This window comes from Sminthopsis crassicaudata, chromosome 1, assembly GCF_048593235.1.
Source record: "Sminthopsis crassicaudata isolate SCR6 chromosome 1, ASM4859323v1, whole genome shotgun sequence".
NCBI classification, from domain to species: Eukaryota; Metazoa; Chordata; class Mammalia; order Dasyuromorphia; family Dasyuridae; genus Sminthopsis; species Sminthopsis crassicaudata.
The window spans coordinates 616330966-616353926 of record NC_133617.1 but is presented as its reverse complement, the minus strand read 5'-3'; the positions used below and the strand labels follow the sequence as shown (position 1 = coordinate 616353926).

The window sequence follows — 22961 nt, the reverse complement described above, 5'->3', positions numbered from 1 at the left end:
TTTAAAAACATTTAAATATATAGGAGTTAGCTATAATTATAAAATACCATTTAGATTGTGAAATCATTTAAAGGCAGGGACTTTTCTTTGGATCCCTTAGCATTTAGCTCAGTGTCTGGCACAACATAGGAGCTTAATAAGTATTTATTTGACTGAATGAAATTAAAGCTATGTTGTATTTTAAAATTTGGTGATGAGCTTTATTAATTCTGTTTTTTTTTTTTTTTTTTTTTTTTTTTTTGTCTAGGGAGTTACTCACATAGGCTACACAGACCTTCCTAGTCGAATGGCTACCCAGGCCAGTACGCTGTATTCAAACAATATTATCAAACTTCTAAAGGCAGTCAGCCCTGACAAAGATAATTTCTATTATGAGGTGAAAGATGACTTTGACTTTGGCACAATGGGCCATGTTATTAGAGGGACTGTGGTAATGAAGGTAAGTAAGCCTATTAATTTATGTCATATGGATTATCTTTTATGGATTTCTGTTTAAGACAAAATATTACTTTGGGTTTTGCGGATGTGTTGTAACAAAAATTTATGAGTGTTTGAAAAAATAGTTTTTTAGCAAAACAGAAAAAGATCCAGCATCATGACTGTTTACTTTAAATATTTTTGTTATTCTGATATTTATTTAATTTGTAAACCCTCTTTTCTAATTTCTATTAGGATGGCAAGATAATTTTCCCAGCACCAACACCAAAAAATATTCCTCAGGGAGCCCCTGTGAAACCAAAGACAGTAGCTGAACTTGAAGCTGAGAAAGCAGCTAGTGTTACCCCATTCCGCAAGACTATGACTACGGCATCTGCGTACACAGCAGGTAAAGGGTAGTATATTTGCCTCTCCTGTTCCCTCCACTCATGCCTTCCCCTCCCCCATTGGGAATTATTTAATTTGAGCTTCATAAGTAATACATTAAGTACCAAAATTATTTATAAATCTTCCAAAAGGCTTATATTGTTCATTAGATTTCATTGGCAATTGGATGCTTATAAAATAATTTTCCCTTAGAGTAGGAGTTCTTAACCTGGGGCTTCTGAACTTAAAAAAAAAAAAAAAAAAAGTTGATGACTTTTTGTTTGTTATCCAATTTATGGTATTTTATTCAATGAAAAATGTGATTTTGAAAGTGATTAAGATCCTTTGCTCTAGAGGAAGAACTTTATGAAATTCTTTACAACAATTAGGGTGAAATAGTTATAGGATTTTGGCTTTTTTGAAGTTGCAGAATTATAATATATGAAAATACATATTGAATCTATGAGGATTTATTCATTTTTTTTTTTGATGGGTATAAAACCAACCAACTATGATTGTCTACACAGTTGGGTATCACTGGGGAATCCAGGTATATGTCTTGAAGAATAACATCTGGGATACAGGTATAGCTCTCATGTATTTAACATGTTAAATGTTAGCCTCATTGAGGACCTTTTAATTCTTGTCTTGTTTTACAACTTATTAGTCATTATCTGTTTCTAACTATGACTTAGTTATAGCTTTAAGATGTGGTTATGGAAAGTAAACATGCTTACTTGTTAAACTTGTTCCCCTTGGAATTTTTAATATTGGGAATGATTGCAGATAGGTTTTTGGTTCTTTGGTAAAAAAATTTCCCTTTTAACTTAGATTTCTGCCTGGCCAAAAGTAGAAGCATAATTATCAACAAGTAATAGACAAATTTAACTTTTGTATTATTAGATGCTTTAAAATTCCCTAGCAGATCTTGGGATCATCCATCTATCCATCCATCCATCCATCCATCCATCCATCCATTTATCCATCCATCCATTCATCATTTATTTATTTATTTATTACCAAGCTAAACAAACCACTATCCATCTATGAGGGATTGGAAATTCTATGTAGTGGTTTATAGTCATTTCCTAGAGTTCTTTCGCTGTGTGTAGCTGGTTCAGTTCATTACTGCTCTATTGGAACTGATTTGGTTCATCTTATTGTTGAAAATGGCCACATCCATCATCATATAGTATTGTTGTTGAAGTATATAATGATCTCCTGGTCCTGCTCATTTCGTTCAGCATCAGTTCATGTAAGTCTCTCCAGGTCTTTCTGAAATCATCCTGGTGATTGTTTCTTACAGAACAATAATATTCCATAACATTCATAGACTGTAACTTATTTTAGCCATTCTCCAATTGATGGGCATCCACTCAGTTTCTAGTTTCTGGTCACCACAAAGAGGGCTGCCACAAACATTCTTGCACATGGTCAGTGTATTTAAATAAACATTAAGGTAGTGAATTCCAGCTTTAGAAAGGAAGGCCTTTATTGCATTTCCTTATCCTTATGAAATAGTGTGTACCTTATCCTTATTTGCATATTCTAGTGAATTTAAATAATTGATCAGGGGCTGACTAAATTGTATTTCTCAAAATGGGGAACTTAAAAAAAATCTACATTGTTTTTAGATAACCCAGGTATGGGAATCTTATTTTTTTCCTTAGTTCACCTTTCATATATCATAACATTTTAAGTTGTTTACAGTGAAATGACTTCCTTGATCTTCATATTAATCTTGTGAAGCAGAGAGCACAGGGATTATTATTTCTATTTTATAGATGAAGAGTCCTAAGGATCAGTGAGATTATAGGCATGCTGAAGGCCATACAGCCAATAGAACTGGGATACAAAGATAGTCTTATGATTTTCATGTCCAGTGGGCTGTTCCTTATACCATGTTGATTTTTTGTTTACTAACTGAATATGAGATGTGTCCATCTTTTTAATGTACCTTTTATTTTGTTCTTTCAAAGAGATCAAAGAAGCAGCATAATAGAAACCATTATAAAAACCTGCCTGAGAGGAAAATATTGTTAAGTTTACTCCAGTGTAATAATTAGAAAGAATAATTTCAAAATGTCACTTTGTTTGTGTGAAACATGAACACATTAGGGAAAAAAAATCTTGGCGAACTATAAAATTTAGGTACTGCTTATCTATTATTTAGTTATTTTGCAAATAGTTAAGTAGCCAGGAATTTTCAAATAGTGTGTCAGTAGAAATAGTACAAGAATATTACACTATGCTTCTGTCTTATTATAAAATAGTAGATTTAGAACTGGAAAGAGGTTATTGAGCCTAGCTCTCTCCTAGGACCATAGCTTGAGTTGGAATGGCTCTCAGAGGACGTCTAGTCCAATCTTTTCATTTTATTGATAAGACAACCGAGATCAAATTAAGTGACTTAGCCAAGGTTACATGACCATTATGAAAGAGCGCTGGGATTTGAACCTAGTTCCTCTGAATGCGAGCTTTCCTAAATACTCCAGTTGCTTCATCTGTAGAATGACATTTCCTCTCAAGAAGATTTCTCTGTTAAGAAAGTTGAGTTCTCTTGATATCATTCTCCCTCTTCTTCCCTTCTTCACTTACCGCTAGGTAACCCTGGTCTTCTGTGGAGAATAGCCTCACATATGTTTGTTATTAAGGAAGGCGATAATTAAAGATGTATGTTCAAAACTGACTGTATTCTTCTGCACATTCTTAATTTAATTTGTGTTTTTTTTTCTTTTTAAAATCACATTTGCTGACTTGGTGCTGAAGCTGGTGCTCATGGCCCTGGCCAATAGAACAATCCAGATTCAGGAGCAATTGCAACACTTTGGCTCCCTGGGCTGGTGGACACCATATGTTTTAGGGAGGTGCCGGAGTGAATGAAATCCTTCCTACTCCTTTTAACCTTCTTCCCTCACTCAGCCAAATTTTAGAGTGGCATAAATTTGGCTTTTTAAAAGCTATATCCTTGCCAAACCAAAAAATGCCTTGGTGCATTGTATACAGGCCTGTGATTTGGGGAATAAGAAAATTTGTTTAGCAGCTAGATGGCCCTCTCTATGTTTGATAGTCAGAATAGAGAGCGAGTGGGAGAGAGTCAGAGGAAAATGTGTAAGTTATTGCTGAAATGATTCATAAATATTAGCATCTTTGAAATTTTCTCCTTTTTTCAGATTGTTAAGGAGCTGGATTTTGATCTCAGGCTCCTTTTCTTTTTTAAAATTAAATCCATTTTGTTTTTTTTTATTGATGATAATTATTTTTACTTCCTAGTCTTTTCCAAGTATTTTCCATTACTCTGGTTTTGTCTTCCCATATTGCAAATTTAAAAGAAGTTATACAAAACTAACCAACATAAACATGTGAGTCAGCACAAGTGACATTTTAGTACTCCCATTTCTGTACCTCCATTGGCCTCCTGTTATTAACTGTTGAATTTTTGCTTTTCATTATTTAAATAAACAAAAATTCACTATTGGTTGTCTGGGAAGATAATTAAATGTACTTTGAAAGCATTGACTATGTTATATATCTTCCTTAATGTGGTCATTAACCTTCTTAGTTCATACTTGTAATAATTTTTTTTTAATGTTGTCTTTCTCTAGGTCTGACCGGTATACTTGGATTGGGCATTGTAGCTCCCAATTCAGCTTTTTCTCAGATGGTGACAACTTTTGGATTAGCTGGCATTGTGGGCTACCACACAGTTTGGGGTGTCACTCCGGCTCTCCACTCACCTCTGATGTCTGTAACTAATGCTATCTCAGGTATGGGAATTTTTAGTCTTAAGTTTTCTTCCAGGCTAGTTCATCAGTTTTTTTTTTTTAAGATTTCAATCTAATAATACTTGTACTTTAAGCAATAACATACTTAAAACTTATGTGAGTGCATAAAAAGAATTGTTTCAGAAAATTTTGGTGTCTTAGGTAGTGTGTTCTGCTTCCTGGTAGAAATTAAATGCCATTTTGGGGGATTTGGTGATGTGAACTATTTTAAAGTTTTTGTTGTGGATGTTGCAAATTTTGGCATTTTAATGTGTTTGTGCCAAACTACTTGGCAAAGTCTGAAAATATCTAGGAATCAATTGACCTGTAATAAAATTAGCATTGATTAGAGTCTAATATATTTTAGGAGTGAGAGATACTGTGAGATATAAATTAAATAGTTCCTGCCCTCAAGGAGTTTCCATTCTCTTTTGAGGGGGTGGGATTAGATATGTTGATCTACATAAAACTATATTACATAAAAGCAATATCAAGTATGAAAATCATATTGAATAGCATAACTTAAAGTGAGTGGAAATAGTATTCTTAGAAAAGGGGCCTGATGTGCTGCTCATGGGGTTCTTAATATTCCCTGAGACTAAGAGTAGTTTTAGTAATGTAACATTTGACATAGGTTGACCATGTCAAGTTATAATAAGATATAAGGTCCTTGTTGACTGGAATCTTTTGTGTCTTAGTCCCACTGGAAAGCTGCACAGAGTGGCAGAAGACTGAATCCCAGAATCCCAGGATGGGAAAAGTCCTCATAGATAATTTGGTCCAAGACTCAGAGCAAGAATCTCTGTTATGATTAAAAGGACTGAGTTTAGGTCGTTTCTCTGCCCCATAAAAGTCATATGATCTTGGAAAAGTCACTTTTTTTTCTTGGCTTTAGTTTCTCATCTGTGAAATGGGTATGATAATAATTGCATTATCCATCTCACAGAGTTGAGTTGAAGAAAATGCTTGTAAGCCTTAAAGCATTACTAAAATGTAAGTAGTTTTTATTATATTTGTATCCTACAAAGGACCCAAGACTGCTTTACATATAGTAGGTGCTTAGCAGATGTATGTTTCCTTAGTGGAAAGTAGATAGGAAACAGCTCTTTTAATAGGTCTATATGTTCTCTTACAAAAGAAAATTTTAAGCATATAACTTTCCTTATATGAAACTCTGAAAAATTAATAACCAGAATGCCTTCAAACTGTCAATGAATTTGGTGAATCCTTGGGTCATTTTTCAAGGTTTATGTTAAATCTTATAGGGGGATTAGTCACAGCTTTAAAAAATAATGTTTTTGTACTTTTGCATATTTAAATACTCTTTCCTCCTCACTAAAAGTATTGTTCAGATATTTTATATTCATCTTGTAAAATATCTTCATGTTCATTTTCTATGTCACAGATGTCATCTATAAGCCATTTTATTTCGTTTTTAAATCATCACACAAATTACAAAGTATGTAGATGAAATCAGTATTCTGGCATAATAGAAACAGCTGGGTAACACTGAATACAGCACTGGTCTTGGAATCAGGATGATTTTAATTCAAATATGGCCTCAGATACTAACTGTATGACTCTGGGCAAGTCATTTGATCTCTGTCTACCTCCATTTCCTTAAGTATAAAATAATTAATATAACCCCATATATTTCCTAAGATTGTTGTGAGGATAAAGTACTATTTAAGTACTTGGCAAAATGCCTGACATATAGTAGGACACTTAATAGATACTTATTTTCTTCTTCCCTCCCTCTCCTTCCCTCCCTTCTTTTCTTTTCCTCTGTCCATTCCTCCCTCTCTTTCTCTCCCTCTCTCCTTCCCTTTCTCCCTCTCCCTCTGTACCCCTCTCTCCCTGCCTTCCTTTACCTCTCTCCTCCCTCTCCCTTCTTTTTCCCTTCCCTCTCCCTCCTTTCCTCTCTCTTCCTTCACACTCTTCTTTCCTCCCCTTTCCCTCCTTCCTTCCCTCCCTCTCTACCTCTATCCCTCCATTTCTCTCTCTTTCTCTCTCTCTCCCCCTTCCTCCTCTCCTTCTATTTCCTCCCCTCCCTCTCCCTCCACACTTCCTCTTTCTCCTCCCCTTTCTCTCCCTCCTTCCTTCCCTCCCTCTCTACCTTCATCCTTCCCTCTCTTTCTTCCTCCCTCCTTTCCCTTTCCTGTTTTTCTTCCCCGTTACAGATTTTTTTCTAATCAAAAAAGTACATCTTCACTTCAATGAATATTTATTAACCATATATTATGTGATTAGGTGCTGAGGATACAAAGACAAATGATTTATCCCTGATCTCAAGAATATTGGTGCGATTTGGGGGACCTTAGCATTCTTTTAATACAATTTCTAATTGTTCATATGGTCAACAGGTTTTTATTAAGTACCTACTGTGTGTCAGACACTGTTCAAGAGGCATGCCCATTTTATGGGTGGAAAATATTTGGTCCAGATTGAGGTTGTGACTTGTACAAACTTAAAAAACTAGTAAGAGAAGAAGCTAGGCTTTCAAATTCAACAAACATTAATGAGTCACCTGCTGGTATAGCTCTTGCTACCTTAAATTTGACTCCTAGACCAAGACTTTTTCTGTATTCCCATTCCAATCCTGGAAAAATGCTGCTTAGCCAGGCAATCTCAAATTATTATCTATGCAATTTTTATGAAATAGTAATTAGAGTTTTGTTGCCTTTTTAAAAATTGGAGTATGTTTTCTGTACTTACTACACATGATTGAAGTGAGATGGGAGCATTGTTTTGATTTGGGAATTTCTTTATCTGTCATTTTACTCTGTTTATTCTTACTTCCTAGGTTTGACTGCAGTTGGAGGGTTGGCACTAATGGGAGGACACATCTATCCTTCTAATACACCTCAGGGGCTTGCTGCACTTGCTGCTTTCATATCTTCTGTCAATATTGCAGGTACCTGGATTCTCCTCTTGGTGATACAGTACCTATGAAACTCCAGCTCCCTTGTTCATTTACTGTTATAATTAGAAAGTAATAAAAGCACAAAGGTCATGCTGTTTTTTAAAATGGAGATTGAAGAACTTATATAGATCAATAGCAAGAGACTGAGTACGGTCAGCTATACAGGAATTCAATTGAGAATTAAGAAATTTTGTCCTTTAAGTCATGAAACCCCTTTAAAAGGAATGTCATACTCATTTGTTTTTTTAAAACTATATATATTTCCTGGAAGTTTCTATGACTAAAAAGAATTTCTTTCCATGGATAAACTGGAAAATTATTTTAGATATAGATCTGAATTAAACTGGCTCAGACATATCATTATAGTATCTATAGATAGGCTTAGGAATTTTTCTGAAGCTGTACTTATCAATCTATTAGTATCAATGATTGTTCTTGAAAATAGAAAATCTGGCATGACTTAGAGTTTTTTCCGCACTGTTTAAAGAACTTTAATATACTGTGGTGCCATTGGAAAGAATACTGATTTTTGGGTCACAGGTTGTTGTTGTTCAGTTGTTTTTCAGTCTTGTTCAATTCTTTTGCCCCCATTTGGAGTTTTTTTTGGAAAGGTATTAGAGTGATTTGCCATTTCCTTCTCCAGCTCATTTTACAGATGAGGAAATTGAGGCAAAAAGGGTTAAGTGAATTGTCCAGGTTCACACAGCTAATAAATGTTTGAGGCTGGATTTGAACTCTGGTCTTTTCAACTCCAAAAAGTAGGATTTAAATCCTGGGTCTGCTATTTGCTATTTGAATTTGTTAAGATATTAACCTCTCTCGGCTTCAGTTCTTACATGTAAAATGAAGGAGTTGGATCACATGACCTAATTTGGAAAGTAACTTTAGATCTACAATGCTGTGAACTCTTGACATAGTGTTCTTTTGTTTTATCAGAATTAATTATAATATTGTTTAATAAGCAGAACAGCAAATTAGAAATAGATTCATGACCTTTTAGCTTTTGTGTTTTATTCTATCTGAAATGCTATTATTTTTAGTCATGTGGAAATAATTGGTTCTATACTCCGATAACATTTTTTTCTGATTGAACTTGCTTCTTATACAATATACTTCTTCATGTGTTATAGTTATAAAACAGGTTAAATGACTTGTAGGTTATAAAGTTTCCTTTAAAAATAGAAATAGCATTGTGACTATTTAAGTAATTTTCTTCTTCATTGAAATAATTTCTTTAATTTTGAAATTTTATTTACTCTAATTAGGTGGTTTTCTGGTGACCCAAAGAATGTTAGACATGTTCAAACGTCCAACTGATCCCCCTGAATACAATTACTTGTATCTGCTCCCAGCTGGTACATTTGTTGGGGGTTATTTAGCTTCACTCTATGGTGGTTACAACATTGAACAGGTAAGAGGCTGATTCACTTTTTTTTCAGCAATACACACACACACATATTAATTAAACTTTATGTCGGGGAGTATGTGACCATCTGTTGAACCAATCAAAACAATGAAGCTAAAGGCACTTGAATAGAGTAGAAAGAAAAATGAGGCTGAGTCGTAGAACTATTCTTGGTCTTGCCATTAATTAGTTGTGTAATGGGATAATCCATTTATCTTTTCTGGTCTAAGTTGCCCCATTTGTAAATGAAGCATGATAGTTTTGTTGCTTGGTCATTTTCAGTTGTGCCTTACTCTTTGTAACTCATCTTGGAGTTTTCTTTGCGAAGTCACTAGAATGGTTTGCCATTTTCTTAGCTCATTTTATAAATGAGGAAATTGAGGCAAACAGGATGGTCTTAGGTCTAATAAGTATCTGAGGCCAGATTTGAACTTGGGGCTTTCTGATTCTAGGACTCTAGGGCTGGCACCTTATCCATTGTGTTACATACCTGCCCTTCTAGTATGATGGTACCCTTCTGCCAAGCCAACTTACCTCCTTTGCAGGATTATTGTTTTTTTTTTTTTTAATGATAATAGCTTTTTATTTTTCAAAATACATGCAAAGATAGTTTCCAGTATTCATCTTTGCAAAAACCTTATGTTCCAAATTTTTCTCTCGCTTTCCTCTTCTCCCTCCTCTAGATAGCAAATAATCTAATATAGGTTAAACATGCAATTCTTCTAAATGCATTTCCATGCTATATTTATAATGCTATACAAGACAAATTAGATCAAAAGAGGAAAAAAATGAGAAAGAAAAAAAAACAAATAAATAACAACAAAAAGGTGGAAATACTATGTTGTGATCCACATTCAATTCCCATAGTCCTCTCTCTGGATGCAGTTGGCTCTCTCCATCATAAGACTTTTGGAATTGGCTTGAATCACCTCATTGTGGAAAAAAGCTATGGTCAACACAGTTGATCATCACATAATCTTGTTGCTGGGTACAATGTTCTCTTGGTTCTACTCACTTCACTCAGCATCAGTTCATGTATGTCTCTCTAGGCCTTTTTGAAATTAGACTTTTGCAGGATTATTGTGAGAGAAGATAAAAATAGGTGAATTTTTTTTTTAAATATTGTTCTTTGAAGGTGTATTTATTATTCTTCAAATGCCAGATATTTGAATTAAAATAATCTTTTGTGTTCCTTACCAAACTCGAGCCATTTCTCTTAAAAATTTGGTCATTCAGTTTGATGATCATTTCTTATGGGACTATTATAACAATTTCATTATGTTGTGACTAATATGATACTATCCTTGCTACTCTGGCTGCTAGAAAAAGATTATTGTCATTGTCGTTGTCATAATCATCATCATTATCCTGCTAGCATTTATAAAGTAATTTATAAATATTATTTTACTTTGTCCTCACAACCACCCTGGGAGGTAGGTGCTGTTATTATTTTCATCTTGAAGATGAGAAAACTGAGACAGAAGTTACATAATTTTCTCAGGTTACATGTCTAATCAGTATCTGAGACCAAATTTGAACTCACTTCTTTTTGATTTTAGGCCCAGTGGTCTGTCCATTGTACCACTTAGTTTATATTAGAATACTGATGTCTATTTTAAAATAGGTAAATTATTTTTTAAAATAATGGTTTCATAAAAAAACTAATATGGATCCAGAATTAGGTACATCATGAGTATATTTAAATTAAATTCTTAAATTTGCTGTTAATCTTCACATATTTTATATTCATTTATATTATAATAATTATTTATGTTCATATTGTTTTCCCCATAGAATATAAACTTTTAGCATTACATGTATTTGACATGTCACATTTTTTGACATTATTTTTACAGATTTTTTTCTCTTTCTCTTTTTAAAAAAGGATGTAGGAACTATTTTTGAGTTCTTTTTTGTATTAATAGATTAAATAGTCAAGCCAGGACTTGAAGTTAAGTTCTAAATTGGAATCTGTCAATACTTAAAAATATTTTTGAGCTTAAAAAGAAAGAAGGAAGGGCTTGGGAAAAAAATGTGACTGAATTTCATACCTTCTTCTAGAGTGGAAGGATGATGAAAGTGACTCATTTAAAATGTGCCATAGTGAATGGAAAGCATTCATTCACTATAAAAGTTTATTTTGATGACTATTGAATACATAGTTCTTATTTGGGCTTGGCAACTTATATGAAACTTTTAAGCTGTGATCTTCAGAACTCAGCTCAGTACATAGACATGGTAGCATTTTATTTAATATTCTTTTAGAGCCACAAGGCTACTCAAGATTGGTGTAACTCCTTTATGTGAACCTAGAGAAACCATTTTGTTTTAAAAATCTCATATTTTATGTATTGTTTTAAGTGTTTATATTCTCACTTTTATTGGTATAAATTTCAATATTGTAGTAACAGTGTTTACAAATAGAGGGCAATGAATAGAAATCTGGCTTTCATGTTGAGCACCTGAGTTTGAATGTAGGCCCTGTCACTTACTGTTTGTATGAGCTTAGTTAATGACAATATCTGTGGGCTCATTTCCTTATATTTAAAATAATTGGTTTGGACTGGATCAAAGGCATCAAATGTGTTGCTGAACCAGATTTGAAATGTAATTTGATAATACTTAACATAATAAACATAAATAAAATAAAACATTGATAATGTTAATATGTGGTTTTCTAAGTCAATATATGGCCTTTGGGTATACTTTTCATATGGTTTAGTGGATCTCTTTTTGTCGGTTTGACATGACTGGCAAGACCTTTAAGGTCCATTCTAGAGCTAAATTTATGGTGTTCTGATTGTTTTTCTACATCAACATGCTTCTTCAAATAAATCATCTGAATTGAGTTGAATTGCTAGGCTTTCTTTATATCAAATATCATTTTTTATTTTTTATACATTTGTATTAATTTGTATTTTATTTTCTCAATTACATGTAAACAAACATTTTTAACATTCTTTTAAAATAAATTTTGAGTTTAGAATTCTCTCCTTTCCTTCAGCCCCACCTATTTAAAAGGTAAGCAATTTGATACAGAGATTATACGTGTGCAGTCATGCAAAACATTTCCATATTAGCCTTGTTGCAAAAGAAAATACAGACAAAAAAAAGCAATAATCCAAGAATAATAAAGTAAAAACAACTGTTTAGATTCCAGCACTTCTCTCTTTTGGAGGTAGATAGCATCTTAAATCATAAGTTGTTTTGACAATATATTAGTGATAATAGCTAAGTCATTTATAGTAGGTGATCATTATTCAATATTGCTGTTGTACTATGAACTCACTTCTTTTTGACTTTAGGCCCAGTGGTCTGTCCATTGTACCACTTAGTTTATGTTAGAATACTGATGTCTATTTTAAAGTAGGTAAGTTATTTTTTAAAATAATGGTTTCATAAAAAAACTAATATGGATCCAGAATTAGGTACATCATGAGTATATTTAAATTAAATTCTTAAATCTGCTGTTAATTCTGATTATTTCACTTTGCATCAGTTTGTGTATACACATTACTCAAATTTTTGTTTCTCTGTGCTTAGTATATTGAAGAACAGAAGTACATGACACATATTTGCCTTGTAAAATAAATATTCTCTTAAAAATAATTTTTTAAAAAAAATTAAACACTTTATAAGATTGATATACTTCTTTTTAGTAACCATTAGGTGGCACATTGAACAATGTGCTGGATCTAGAATCAGAAAGACCTGAATTCAAATTTGGCTTCAGATATTTAAAAACTATGACTCTAGGCAAATCACTTGTGGCACTTACATCCTAGAGTGGTTGTGCGAAACAAATGAAATGTTTGTAAAATGCTTAATATTGCACTTAATAATTGGTTTTTTCCTCTCTTTCTCCCTTTCCTCTTTCCTTCTTTATTGTTTTTTCTCTCTCCCTTTCCATCTTCCTTTTCCTTCCTGTACTTAACAAATAGGACAATAATTGTCCTTTTTAAAAAGTACTTTCTTAATCGTCTTGGTTAAAATTAGAATCTGGCTTTGGAGACTTGTGACTTCATAAGAGCAATTCTTTCTTTTCAAATAATAATAATTATTATTATATATACATAGATATATATGTACACACACACACACACATATATATATATATACATATATATATCTATATATATCTATAATTTCTGACATTATAATCTTTTTCTCCTTCCTTTTAAAAGATGATGTATCTGGGCTCAGGTCTGTGTTGTGTTGGTGCCCTGGCTGGTCTTTCCACACAAGGAACTGCTCGTCTTGGAAATGCCTTGGGCATGATTGGTGTTGCTGGAGGTTTGGCAGCCACTCTGGGAAGTCTTAATCCCAATCCAGAATTATTAGCTCAGATGTCTGGGGCAATGACTCTGGGTGGAACCATTGGTAAGCAATCAGATATTGTGATACTAAAGAGATCACAACCCTTAAAATGAGTCATTAAGAGGGTTTTTCTCTTCTTCCCTCTCTTCTTTTCTTTCTTTCCTTCCCTCCCTCCCTCCTTTTCCCTTCCTCCCTTCCTTCCTTCCTTTTTTTCCTCCCCTCCCTCCCTCTCTTCCTTCCTTCCCTCCCTCTTTTCCTTCCTTCCTTCTTTTTTTTTTTTTTCCAAAGTTCTGTGGTTACTGAGTAGTTCTAGACTTCTGAAGGCACATTTCATCCCTGCCTCATGCTACTGTTTGATCCCTTGGGAGAACATTTAAAAGTATTGGTCTAGAAAATTCCCAGGGACATTGTCTTCTGTCATCTTCCCTAGGGTCCATAAAAAAAAATAAGGGAAGTACTTTGTCAAGAAAAATGTATACTCTTTCTTTCTTCTGCCTAATGAACTGATAATAGAATAAAGTGCTACAGTAATTATCTAATTATACCAAGCTAAAATGTTATTCTCTTGCAAAAATGCAGCCAGGATGAAAATTAACCTCTAGCTGTAAGTTGGCATTAATTTAAAAGTACTTTTTAAAATATATTTATTCCTATATAATCATTTTTAAAAACAAATCTAGATATTACTATATTTATCCAACATACACCTTCAGTTTTTTTTTTTTTTAATAGGACCACACATTGTTTTATTCATATCAATACATATACTACTTGCTGGGGATTACATTTTTTCTTTTTGCCACAGGAGTGCTTTGGCCCTGATATATAGGATATTCCTCTTGAAGGACAACTGAAGGAACAGTTGCCTGCTTGAATAGGCAATCATATAGTAGAGGTTAGCAAATCTGGTTAACAAACTGGTCCAGTGTAAAAGTTTGATTATCATGAACTCCATTAGTATTATTATTTCATAAACCAGTTGATATTCTCTCTCATCTCTTTGCCTATTTCTAGCGTGCATTTCTTTCCAGAATAGCCAGGTTGCTCTCTTACCATCTCTAACCTAGTAATTGAAGTCCTTGTAGACTCCATCTGTTTGTTGTTTGGTGGGTTATAATGGGACCTGAATAGGGATTTAGAAGGAAGTACAGAGTTATAGAAACTGGGGAAAGAGAGATGCTGATTTCTAGATTATGCCAAGGAAAAGGTAGGAATTGAAGGGGAAAAGGGGAAAAGTACATTGAGAGTGAGAAATGGATATGGCAAAAAGACCCATCGATAAAAGAGTTATTGTGACCTGGATTCTGTTTCCCAGGTGGTATACTGAGAAATGTGTGCAAGAGTGTAGCAGAGCTAGGTACTTTCTGGGAAGATGGCAGAGTAGATCATAAATTTCCAGGCTCTCTAAATTTCCTCCATCTACCTTAACATCTTTGGAATCCCCTTCAAATGTGTCTCATTTATTGTAGGATGCTTAGTAAATAATTGTTGATTATTATAATAATAAGTAACTTTAATTACTTTTTGTTTCAGTTGCATTTTGTTCTAGTTTGAAAGTTGGCAAGCTTTATTTTTGAATATTCTCTTTCTTTGTCTTTGGGCCTTCACAGGTTTGACAATTGCTAAGCGTATCCAGATTTCTGATTTACCTCAGTTAGTTGCTGCCTTCCACAGTCTGGTAGGTTTGGCAGCTGTGTTTACATGTATAGCAGAATACATAGTCGAGTATCCACATTTTGCAGTGGATCCAGCAGCAAATCTCACCAAAATTGTGGCATATCTAGGAACTTATATTGGTGGTGTGACTTTTAGTGGCTCACTCATTGCCTATGGAAAATTGCAGGGTAAGTGTATAAAGTTGGAGCTGAATGCATTTGTTTGCCTTTTTTTTGAGTTCCAAGTTCTTTAGAATTTGTTTAAAGCTTTGAAAGTATCCTAACAAAATTTCTAAAAGTTATAAAAGGAGCATTAGTTATTTAATACACAACTGCATTTTCATCTTAGAAAATAGCCTGTATTCATCCGTTATCATGTCTCATAAATACGTGAGTCTATAAAAAGCATAAGCAAAGAGACTGAAGTCCCAAAACTTGCTTGAATGCATAGATTTTTAAATATCAAGGTTATTTAGCTCATATTGTGAAGACTTAAAAAAAAAAAACCAAACAAACCATTACAGTCCTTAATTAGAGAGCTCTTAGACAGTCCATCAAGGACCAAAGTTGGCATTTGCACTTTGATATGTTCCTGAAAGATAGTATGGATGGCAGCAGAAGGGACATTTTAGAATATTTGTGTGATTGCTGGCACCATATGTTCTCTAAAAAAACTAAACAAAAAACTTCTACTATAATATTGTCAACATGGCAGCATTTGGAACTCCTAAATTCAATCATGAGAATAATAGAAATAGGGAATAAATCACATAGACTGTTTTCAGTGTTGTCTCAAGAAGGCAAACTCTCTAGAGATGCTATTTAAATGTCTTTCCAAAATTTATAATTTAAAAAAATCCCTTCTTGCCTTTCCATAATCTGTTCATTCAACTTTAGTTTGAAACTTCCACAAAACTTAAAAATCATAAAAGAACCTCAAGCCTGAAACTTTCTTATTCTCTTACTGAGTCTTTAGCAACAATTAAGCAACAAAGACTCTCCCTTGGGCTCCACTGATATAATCTGGGATGTTCTGGACTAGGAAAGATTCATTTAAAGATGCAGTATTGAAGTTTTTAAATAAACAAAACCACACTTAACTAGTAATGTGTTGTTCATACCAGAGTAAAATCACTTTTTAAGATTCCAAGACAGTATTACAAAGGGTAAAGAAATGGTTGTGTTTCTGATCAAAGCAGGAGAAAAAAAACAGTTAAGTTAAACCAGACTATGAATTTTCCCTGCCCCCATCAAAGTTCATTATGAGAAAGTACTTGAATTCCTTCTGTGTTTCAGTATCCTGTGTCATAGAGTCAATGTTCTGAATTTCCTTATATTAGTTTTACTTTTTTTTTTTAAAGGGGAAAATAGTCTTAGCAAAGTTTCTAGATTCTGAAAAATATGTATTTGTTTCCAGGAATACTGAAATCTGCCCCTCTCCTCCTTCCTGGAAGGCATTTACTCAATCTAGGCTTGTTGACTGCTAGTGCAGGTGGAATAATTCCATATATGCTTGATCCAAGCTACACTATGGGAATTACTTGTCTGGGTTCTGTGTCGGCCCTGTCAGCCATCATGGTAAGTAAATGAGGAATGGAATAAGGACATTGAAATTATTCTATAAAACTATATTCTACTTATGTTTTATCTGTTAAATTTCCCTGGTAGGGCTAATTCAGAATTGTTCATCTTGTTTTCTGACTTCATTCATCATTTCTAAAGATGTATAATGTTGTCCTTGACCTCTTATGAACGTGTAGGTATTGTGGAGTCTTTTTGAATCATTGAATTGAGCCAGTAATGGGCTTTTTATATCTTGTGAAGTCTTTCTAATTGATTTATTGAGGCTATATTAAATAAACCTAAGTACTTCCCAAATAAAGAACTATCATATGATTTTGAGATCTTATATTAGAGCAGGAGGGATAAATTTGAAATAAATATCCTGACTTTGAGCTTCTTGAGAGCATTTCTTGGTATCCCCTGCACTTTACACAGTGTTTGGCACAATGGTACTTAATGCCTTTTTATTGATTGACTGAATGTAACATGAAGCATTTATTACACATTGTATTTTCAACTATCAGCTAAATGTATTTTATTTTATTAAAATGTTTTATTGTTTTTTTTTTTTTTTTTACATTGCTGTTCTGATGTCTTTTGTATCATAAAAGGATTTTGGTAGGATTCCTCCTTTGCTTATTTTTCAAATAGTTTATATAGTATTGGGATTAATTGTGCTTTATGTATGTTTGTGAATCCATTCTGATGTGCTTTCCTTTTAATTATTGACTTTATTGTGTAAATTATTCTTCCAGTTCTACTTACTTTACTTTTCATCAGTTCATATAAGATTTTTCTAGACTTCTCTGAATTATTTGGGTTTATTGTTGTAATGTTCCATTAGACAGTATATATATTTTTCCAGACATTCCCCAAATGACAGGTATTCACTTTACCAATAACTACAAAAAGTGGTGCTGAAAACATTTTTGTATGCATGGGGTTTTTCCCTTTGTTCTTTATCTCTTTGTGATAAATTTAGTTGTGGCAGTACTGTTTAGGAGTTGGAGTTTAGTGACTTTTATAAAGGAAGTGAATTTCCATAATAATTCTAAAGTTGAAGCCATTATTATAATACATTTAAGATCCAGGAAAGAATTCTACATTGCATTGTTTTTTTTTAGTTCTGTGTTTGGTTTCTTTGTTTGTTTGTTTGGGTTTTTTTTTTTTTTTTTTTTTTTTTTTTACTTAATTGAAGCTCCAAGAAGGAAAATCATTGTGTTGTCATTAATGGAGATTCATTTTCTTGTGAAAACTTTCTAATTGATTTGTTCTGAGGTTAACTTAAGTGTTTCTCCAATAAAGAACAATTAAATACTTCAAAGATCTTACATTTAATATCTTACATTTGAAAAGAGATGAATTCTAAAAGAATTGCCTGAGTATAATAATGAACTATCTTTTGCTTTTCTTTGGCTCCCAGCTTTTAGCATAGATACCTAGCTCATAGTAAGTATTTAGTACATTTTTTTTTTTTTGATTTACTGATTGCTTACCATGAAACATCTAAGAAAAGTATCTATAAAAGAACGAAAGCACCCTGAATAGTCCAACTATTCCATTTAATCTTTATAAGGTGCTTCTTAGAATATCATGAACTGTAATTTTTTTTTTTTTTTTTTTTTGCATATTCTGAAGCTCCTAGAAGGCAGGAACTATTTTTCACATTTGAATTTATATTATATGGAATAAAAACCTGTCCTTAGAGCCAGGAGACTCTGAATTTAAGTCTTATCTTGAACACATATTGATAGAGTGACCCTGGGTAAATCATTTAATCTTTGTTCTAGACAACTCTCTAAAACTATATATAAAACACTATTAGATAAGTAGTTTCCTTATCGGGAAGCTCCAGATCACAATGAAATCACAAGCCCAGTTCCTATCTCTTTGTATCCTTATTATCTGTCAGACTATCTTATACATATTTGGTTCCTAATAAGTGTTAGATTGTTGGATTTATTGCTTGGGAGAAGGGCTAATAAGATTGTATGAAGTACTTAAATCTGTGTCATAAGAGGAACAGTACCATATGCAGAAGTTTTGTTTGGAAAAGAGAGAACCAGGGAAGGTAGCATAGAACATGTGTAGCTGTCTTCAAGCATTTAGAGTCCATTTCTGAATGATTTTAATAATTCATGTATAATTTTAAAATGTCATACTTTGCTATATTGGTTAGCAGATTTAAATCATAATTTTTTTTGCTATTATTTTTGTATGAGATTATGATTGCCACCTCTGTTTTTTTTTTTTTTTTTTTGAATTCACTTGAAGCATACATGTTAAATTTTGCTTCAGTGTCCCAAAACACTTCAAGATTTTAATAGTAACTCCATTTAATCATAATGGTCTAAAAAATGTCCACCTCTTAAAAGTCTAAGTAAATTTTAATTCCTTAGAAACATAATTATCTATTCATACTGGAAGATATTATTGTTTATACTTTATAAAAACTCTATTTAGATTTTAGAAAAGTCAGACTTTAAAATAGATACTACAGCTCTGATTTGAGATATAGCTGAACTATAGGAAAAGATTCAAGTAATTACATTACTTTTTGACTAGATTTGTGACTTATATTCAGACTAGTAAATTTCATCTACCTGTATGCTGTTGTTGAGTAAATTGTTTGAAAATCTTACATTGCTTCTTGTGTACTAAATTGTTTTTGCTTTTCCTTTATCAGGGTGTGACTTTAACAGCTGCTATTGGTGGTGCTGACATGCCTGTAGTTATCACTGTATTGAACAGCTACTCAGGATGGGCCCTGTGTGCTGAAGGTTTCCTTCTTAACAACAACTTGCTCACTATTGTGGGTGCTCTGATTGGCTCTTCTGGTGCTATCCTTTCCTACATCATGTGTGTGGTAAGCAAGAAAACAAGTATTTGGGGAAAGATATTAAAGTGACATTGAGAATTTGCAGTGAAAAATCAGAATATTTGTTATTTTTTTTAAGAAGAAAATCAGTTTTATTTTTAAATGTTTTACAAAAATGTTAATTAAGGTCAAAACTAATCTCAAAGAATCTATCTATCTATGTATACATATTCATATGTATATATATTTTGAAAATTCAGTTTTCTTTTGTGATTTTATTTCTTGATGACAAAGGCATTATAAGTCACTGAATAAAACTGAATTGTTTTCTGAAGTAAATTTTATTGCCCAAATAGGATCTCATGTCACTGATTAAGAAATAGTGATTTTAGTTTTACAAATAATTCAGAAAGGAATATGACACATCCTTGTTTCTTCAGTTCTCAGTATGAAATATATTTTGGCAGTTCATTTTTTTCTTTTAATTTAAATTAAAATTTCTTTGTAATATTTTTGGGAGGCTGGCTTTGTAATATATTTGGGAGGCTATATTATGAGATACATAAAGATGTCATTGTTATTTTGACCATACTATAAAATAATTTCAGGATTTTGATACCTCACAAAGTTCTGATTTTGATGGTTGGGTTAGGATTTTCATATTTTTAATATCAGCACTATTATGCCACTTGAGATTTCTTTATATTTATATGAAACCTTATGAGGAAGAAATTTCTAATGTTACTTTGTATTTTTTAAGTTAAAAAATTCTTTAATTCTTTGAAAATGGATGTGATCATATGAACTAAAACTTTAGATTGGTCTTGCTTCTTTGAAAAAATACTGATGGCCAGCAGGGGGCAGAAGATTTGCATTATTACTACAACTGACTTGCTATTTTAAAAGTTAACTGTTTTTAATCTAACTGCTAATACACTAATTTTTTGTAGCCTCATAGCCCTATCAGTACTAGTCTCTGTGCTTCTTGTCTTGACATTTCTGGGAAAAAAGTCTTCCCTATGATCTTTATATTTGTTAATGACATTTCTGACACATCTCTGTTGGATCCCTTCTTTTTTTTTTTTTTTTTTTTTTTTTTTTAAATTCTTTTTAATTTGGGATGTAGCCGATAACCTTATCCTATAAGATAATGATAAGGAATCTATAGCTCCTCTCTTTCTCTCTCTCTCTGTCTTTTTCTGTCTCTCTCTGTCTCTCTGTCTCTCTCTTTGTCTCTCTCTGTATCTCTCTGTGTCTCTCTCTGTCTTTCTCTGTCTCTGTCTTTCTGTCTGTCTCTCTCTCTCTGTCTCTCTGTGTATGTATTTATATGCACATATATATTTTCCCCCCATTGGGTGTTTTTTGACATCTTTCTTCCCTCTTTTTCATTTAATTTCCATATTTCTATTTCTTTTGTTTTCTTTCAACTACTAAGTCTTCAGATTTCCTATTAGCATTCATTATACCTGCTTATTGTACTATAAGTATCCTGTTGAATCTTAAGGGAGAATATAAATGTAACAGCTCAGCTCACTCCATTATTCTATTTCTGGTAGCATTATCAATTTGTGATAATTTGTTTCTAAATTTAAGAAAATTTTATTCTTAAGGTAAAATTTCTGTTTCTTGTTCAGTTTAACTTAATTGTGTTACTTTTTAATTGATTTTCTTTGATTTTTATTTCATATTTTTAGGTGTAAGAAATTGACCTTGCTAAGGAGGTGCTTAGAAACACATGGGAAGGAAATTGGCTGTTTAGTCAGGAAACCACAATAAAAGCACAATTTTTATAAGTAATTATTTAAAAAAGCTTTCACCAAGAGTAAAATACTTAGGAAGAACAGGCATATGTTACTTTAAGCAAACCAGATATAGAAAAAAATTAAGATTACCAGCCCTGAAGTTAGGAGGACCTGAGTTCAAATTTGATCTCAGACACTTTACACTTCCTCGCTGTGTGACCCTGGGCAAGTCACTTAACCCTAATTGCCTCGGGTGGGGAGGGGGAAAGAAAAGAAAAGAAAAGAAAAAAACATCTTAGGTAGGTTACACACACACACACACACACACACACACACACACACACACACACACACACACACACTTCCTTTACACAAATTTGAATTAGAAAAACTCTTCTCCATGCTGGCCAAGGTTCTAGCTCTGGCTCCTCGGTAGATGGTGGCAGTGGAGGTGGTGGCAGGATAGGTGCCACTTTGTTCTGGCTGAAGGGCCCTATAAAACCTCTGTCTGTAGGCACCTCAGAGCTGCAGAGTGGGTGAGGATACCATAGAGCCCTGTGAGGAGTCTGCAGGATGGTCCTTAAATGTATATGGGAGACGAGTTATCTGTGTCTTGCCTGGGCAGGAAGTATAGCTACCTCTCCTGGGCACAATCCCACTGCTGATTGGTTTGGAAGCATTAATGGGCTCTTTTTCTGACCTGGACTGGCTAATCCTGTCTTAGGCAGCCTGAAAGGTTCCTGCTTTTAAGGCTCACATGTTGGTTCTGTCTTAGTGTGGACACTTGAGCAGCTTTAACTATAATGCTTCTCAGAACTATCAAGCACAAGCACTCTGCCAGCCTTAGACTGTCCCGGAGTAGGGAGTACAGGAGGGCATTACCATATTTGCCTCAGATATATATTAAGTGTTTATTTTGAAAAGAGAATCTTAATTCTATAAAAATTCACTGTGTGATTCCTTTATCAGGATTCCCGAGTGGATTTAAGATGTGACTCAAGTTTATAAAAATTTGATTCATGCACAATTGGTCTGGAACATTTCTGTAGAAATTTCTGTAGAGGGGGAAAGAGGAAGACAGAGAGAGAGGGGAGAGGGGAGGGAAAGGCGGCAAAGAGAGGAAGGGAAAGAAAGAAAATATGCATTCATTTGCAAAGAGAAGTGTGGCATAGTAGAAAGAATGTTAGGATTGGAGTCAGGAGATCTAGACTTAATTTGGAATTGTTAACACTTAACCCTTAATTTGGAATTGTAATTATAGGGAAGTTAGTCTCTGTGAGCCTCAGTTTCCTCATCTCTAAAATGAGGATGATAATATTTGTAATCTCTATTTTCTATTGTTGTTGTGAGGAAAAATGCTTTTTAAGCCTTCATTCTTTGTATAATTCTAAGTGATTATGCCTTCTCTTTTTTTCATTTAGGCTTTATGATGAAAGAGTAACACAAAGGTGCAGAGAGTCTGTTTTTGCACTACAGAATTGTATATCAGATGAAGAGCAGATTCTAAGTGATCTGGTTATTTCATTATAGGATCCAGGGACAATTTGTGAGTGGAATAAAAAGGACATGATTTTTAAACTTCTGGAAGGCAGGAACTATTTCTTCTTTTTATCTTCAGAATCTCATATGGAGTAGGCACTTCATAAATGAATGGAAGTGAAGGAGTTGAGGATAGTCACTAGAGCCAGGGGGCTGGACAAGGGATAGCCTTCTTTTTCTTTTCCTTCAGCTCTGCTTGATCCTGCCTTTTCCCTTTGTGTCCCTGAAGAACCTATCCTGCCATAACCGTGGGGCAAAGCATAAAAAGATTTGGGTGATGATCTTAGTCAGCACCCGTTAAGTCAGAGACAACAGCTTCATTTTCCTTCTTTGCAAAGTGCTACTTTTTAAGGTCAGTATCCACACAAGTTGGTCAAAGGAAGATTTTGCCAAAATGTTACCACATCTTGAAGTTGTCTAGAGGACTTGGT

The 22961-nt window shown here is 33.4% G+C and overlaps 1 protein-coding gene across 2 annotated transcripts in view; it reads left to right on the top strand.

Annotated features, from left to right (window-relative positions):
• Positions 1-22961, top strand: part of NNT (nicotinamide nucleotide transhydrogenase) — a 100862-nt gene that overhangs the window by 41840 nt on the left and 36061 nt on the right. For both annotated transcript variants that reach the window (XM_074282560.1, XM_074282559.1), the window contains exons 9-17: positions 248-439; positions 673-826; positions 4410-4571; positions 7372-7482; positions 8757-8902; positions 13081-13276; positions 14824-15057; positions 16286-16446; positions 19118-19297. In XM_074282560.1, the coding sequence (XP_074138661.1) occupies positions 248-439; positions 673-826; positions 4410-4571; positions 7372-7482; positions 8757-8902; positions 13081-13276; positions 14824-15057; positions 16286-16446; positions 19118-19297 (1536 nt within the window). The remainder of the gene's footprint in view (positions 1-247; positions 440-672; positions 827-4409; positions 4572-7371; positions 7483-8756; positions 8903-13080; positions 13277-14823; positions 15058-16285; positions 16447-19117; positions 19298-22961) is intronic.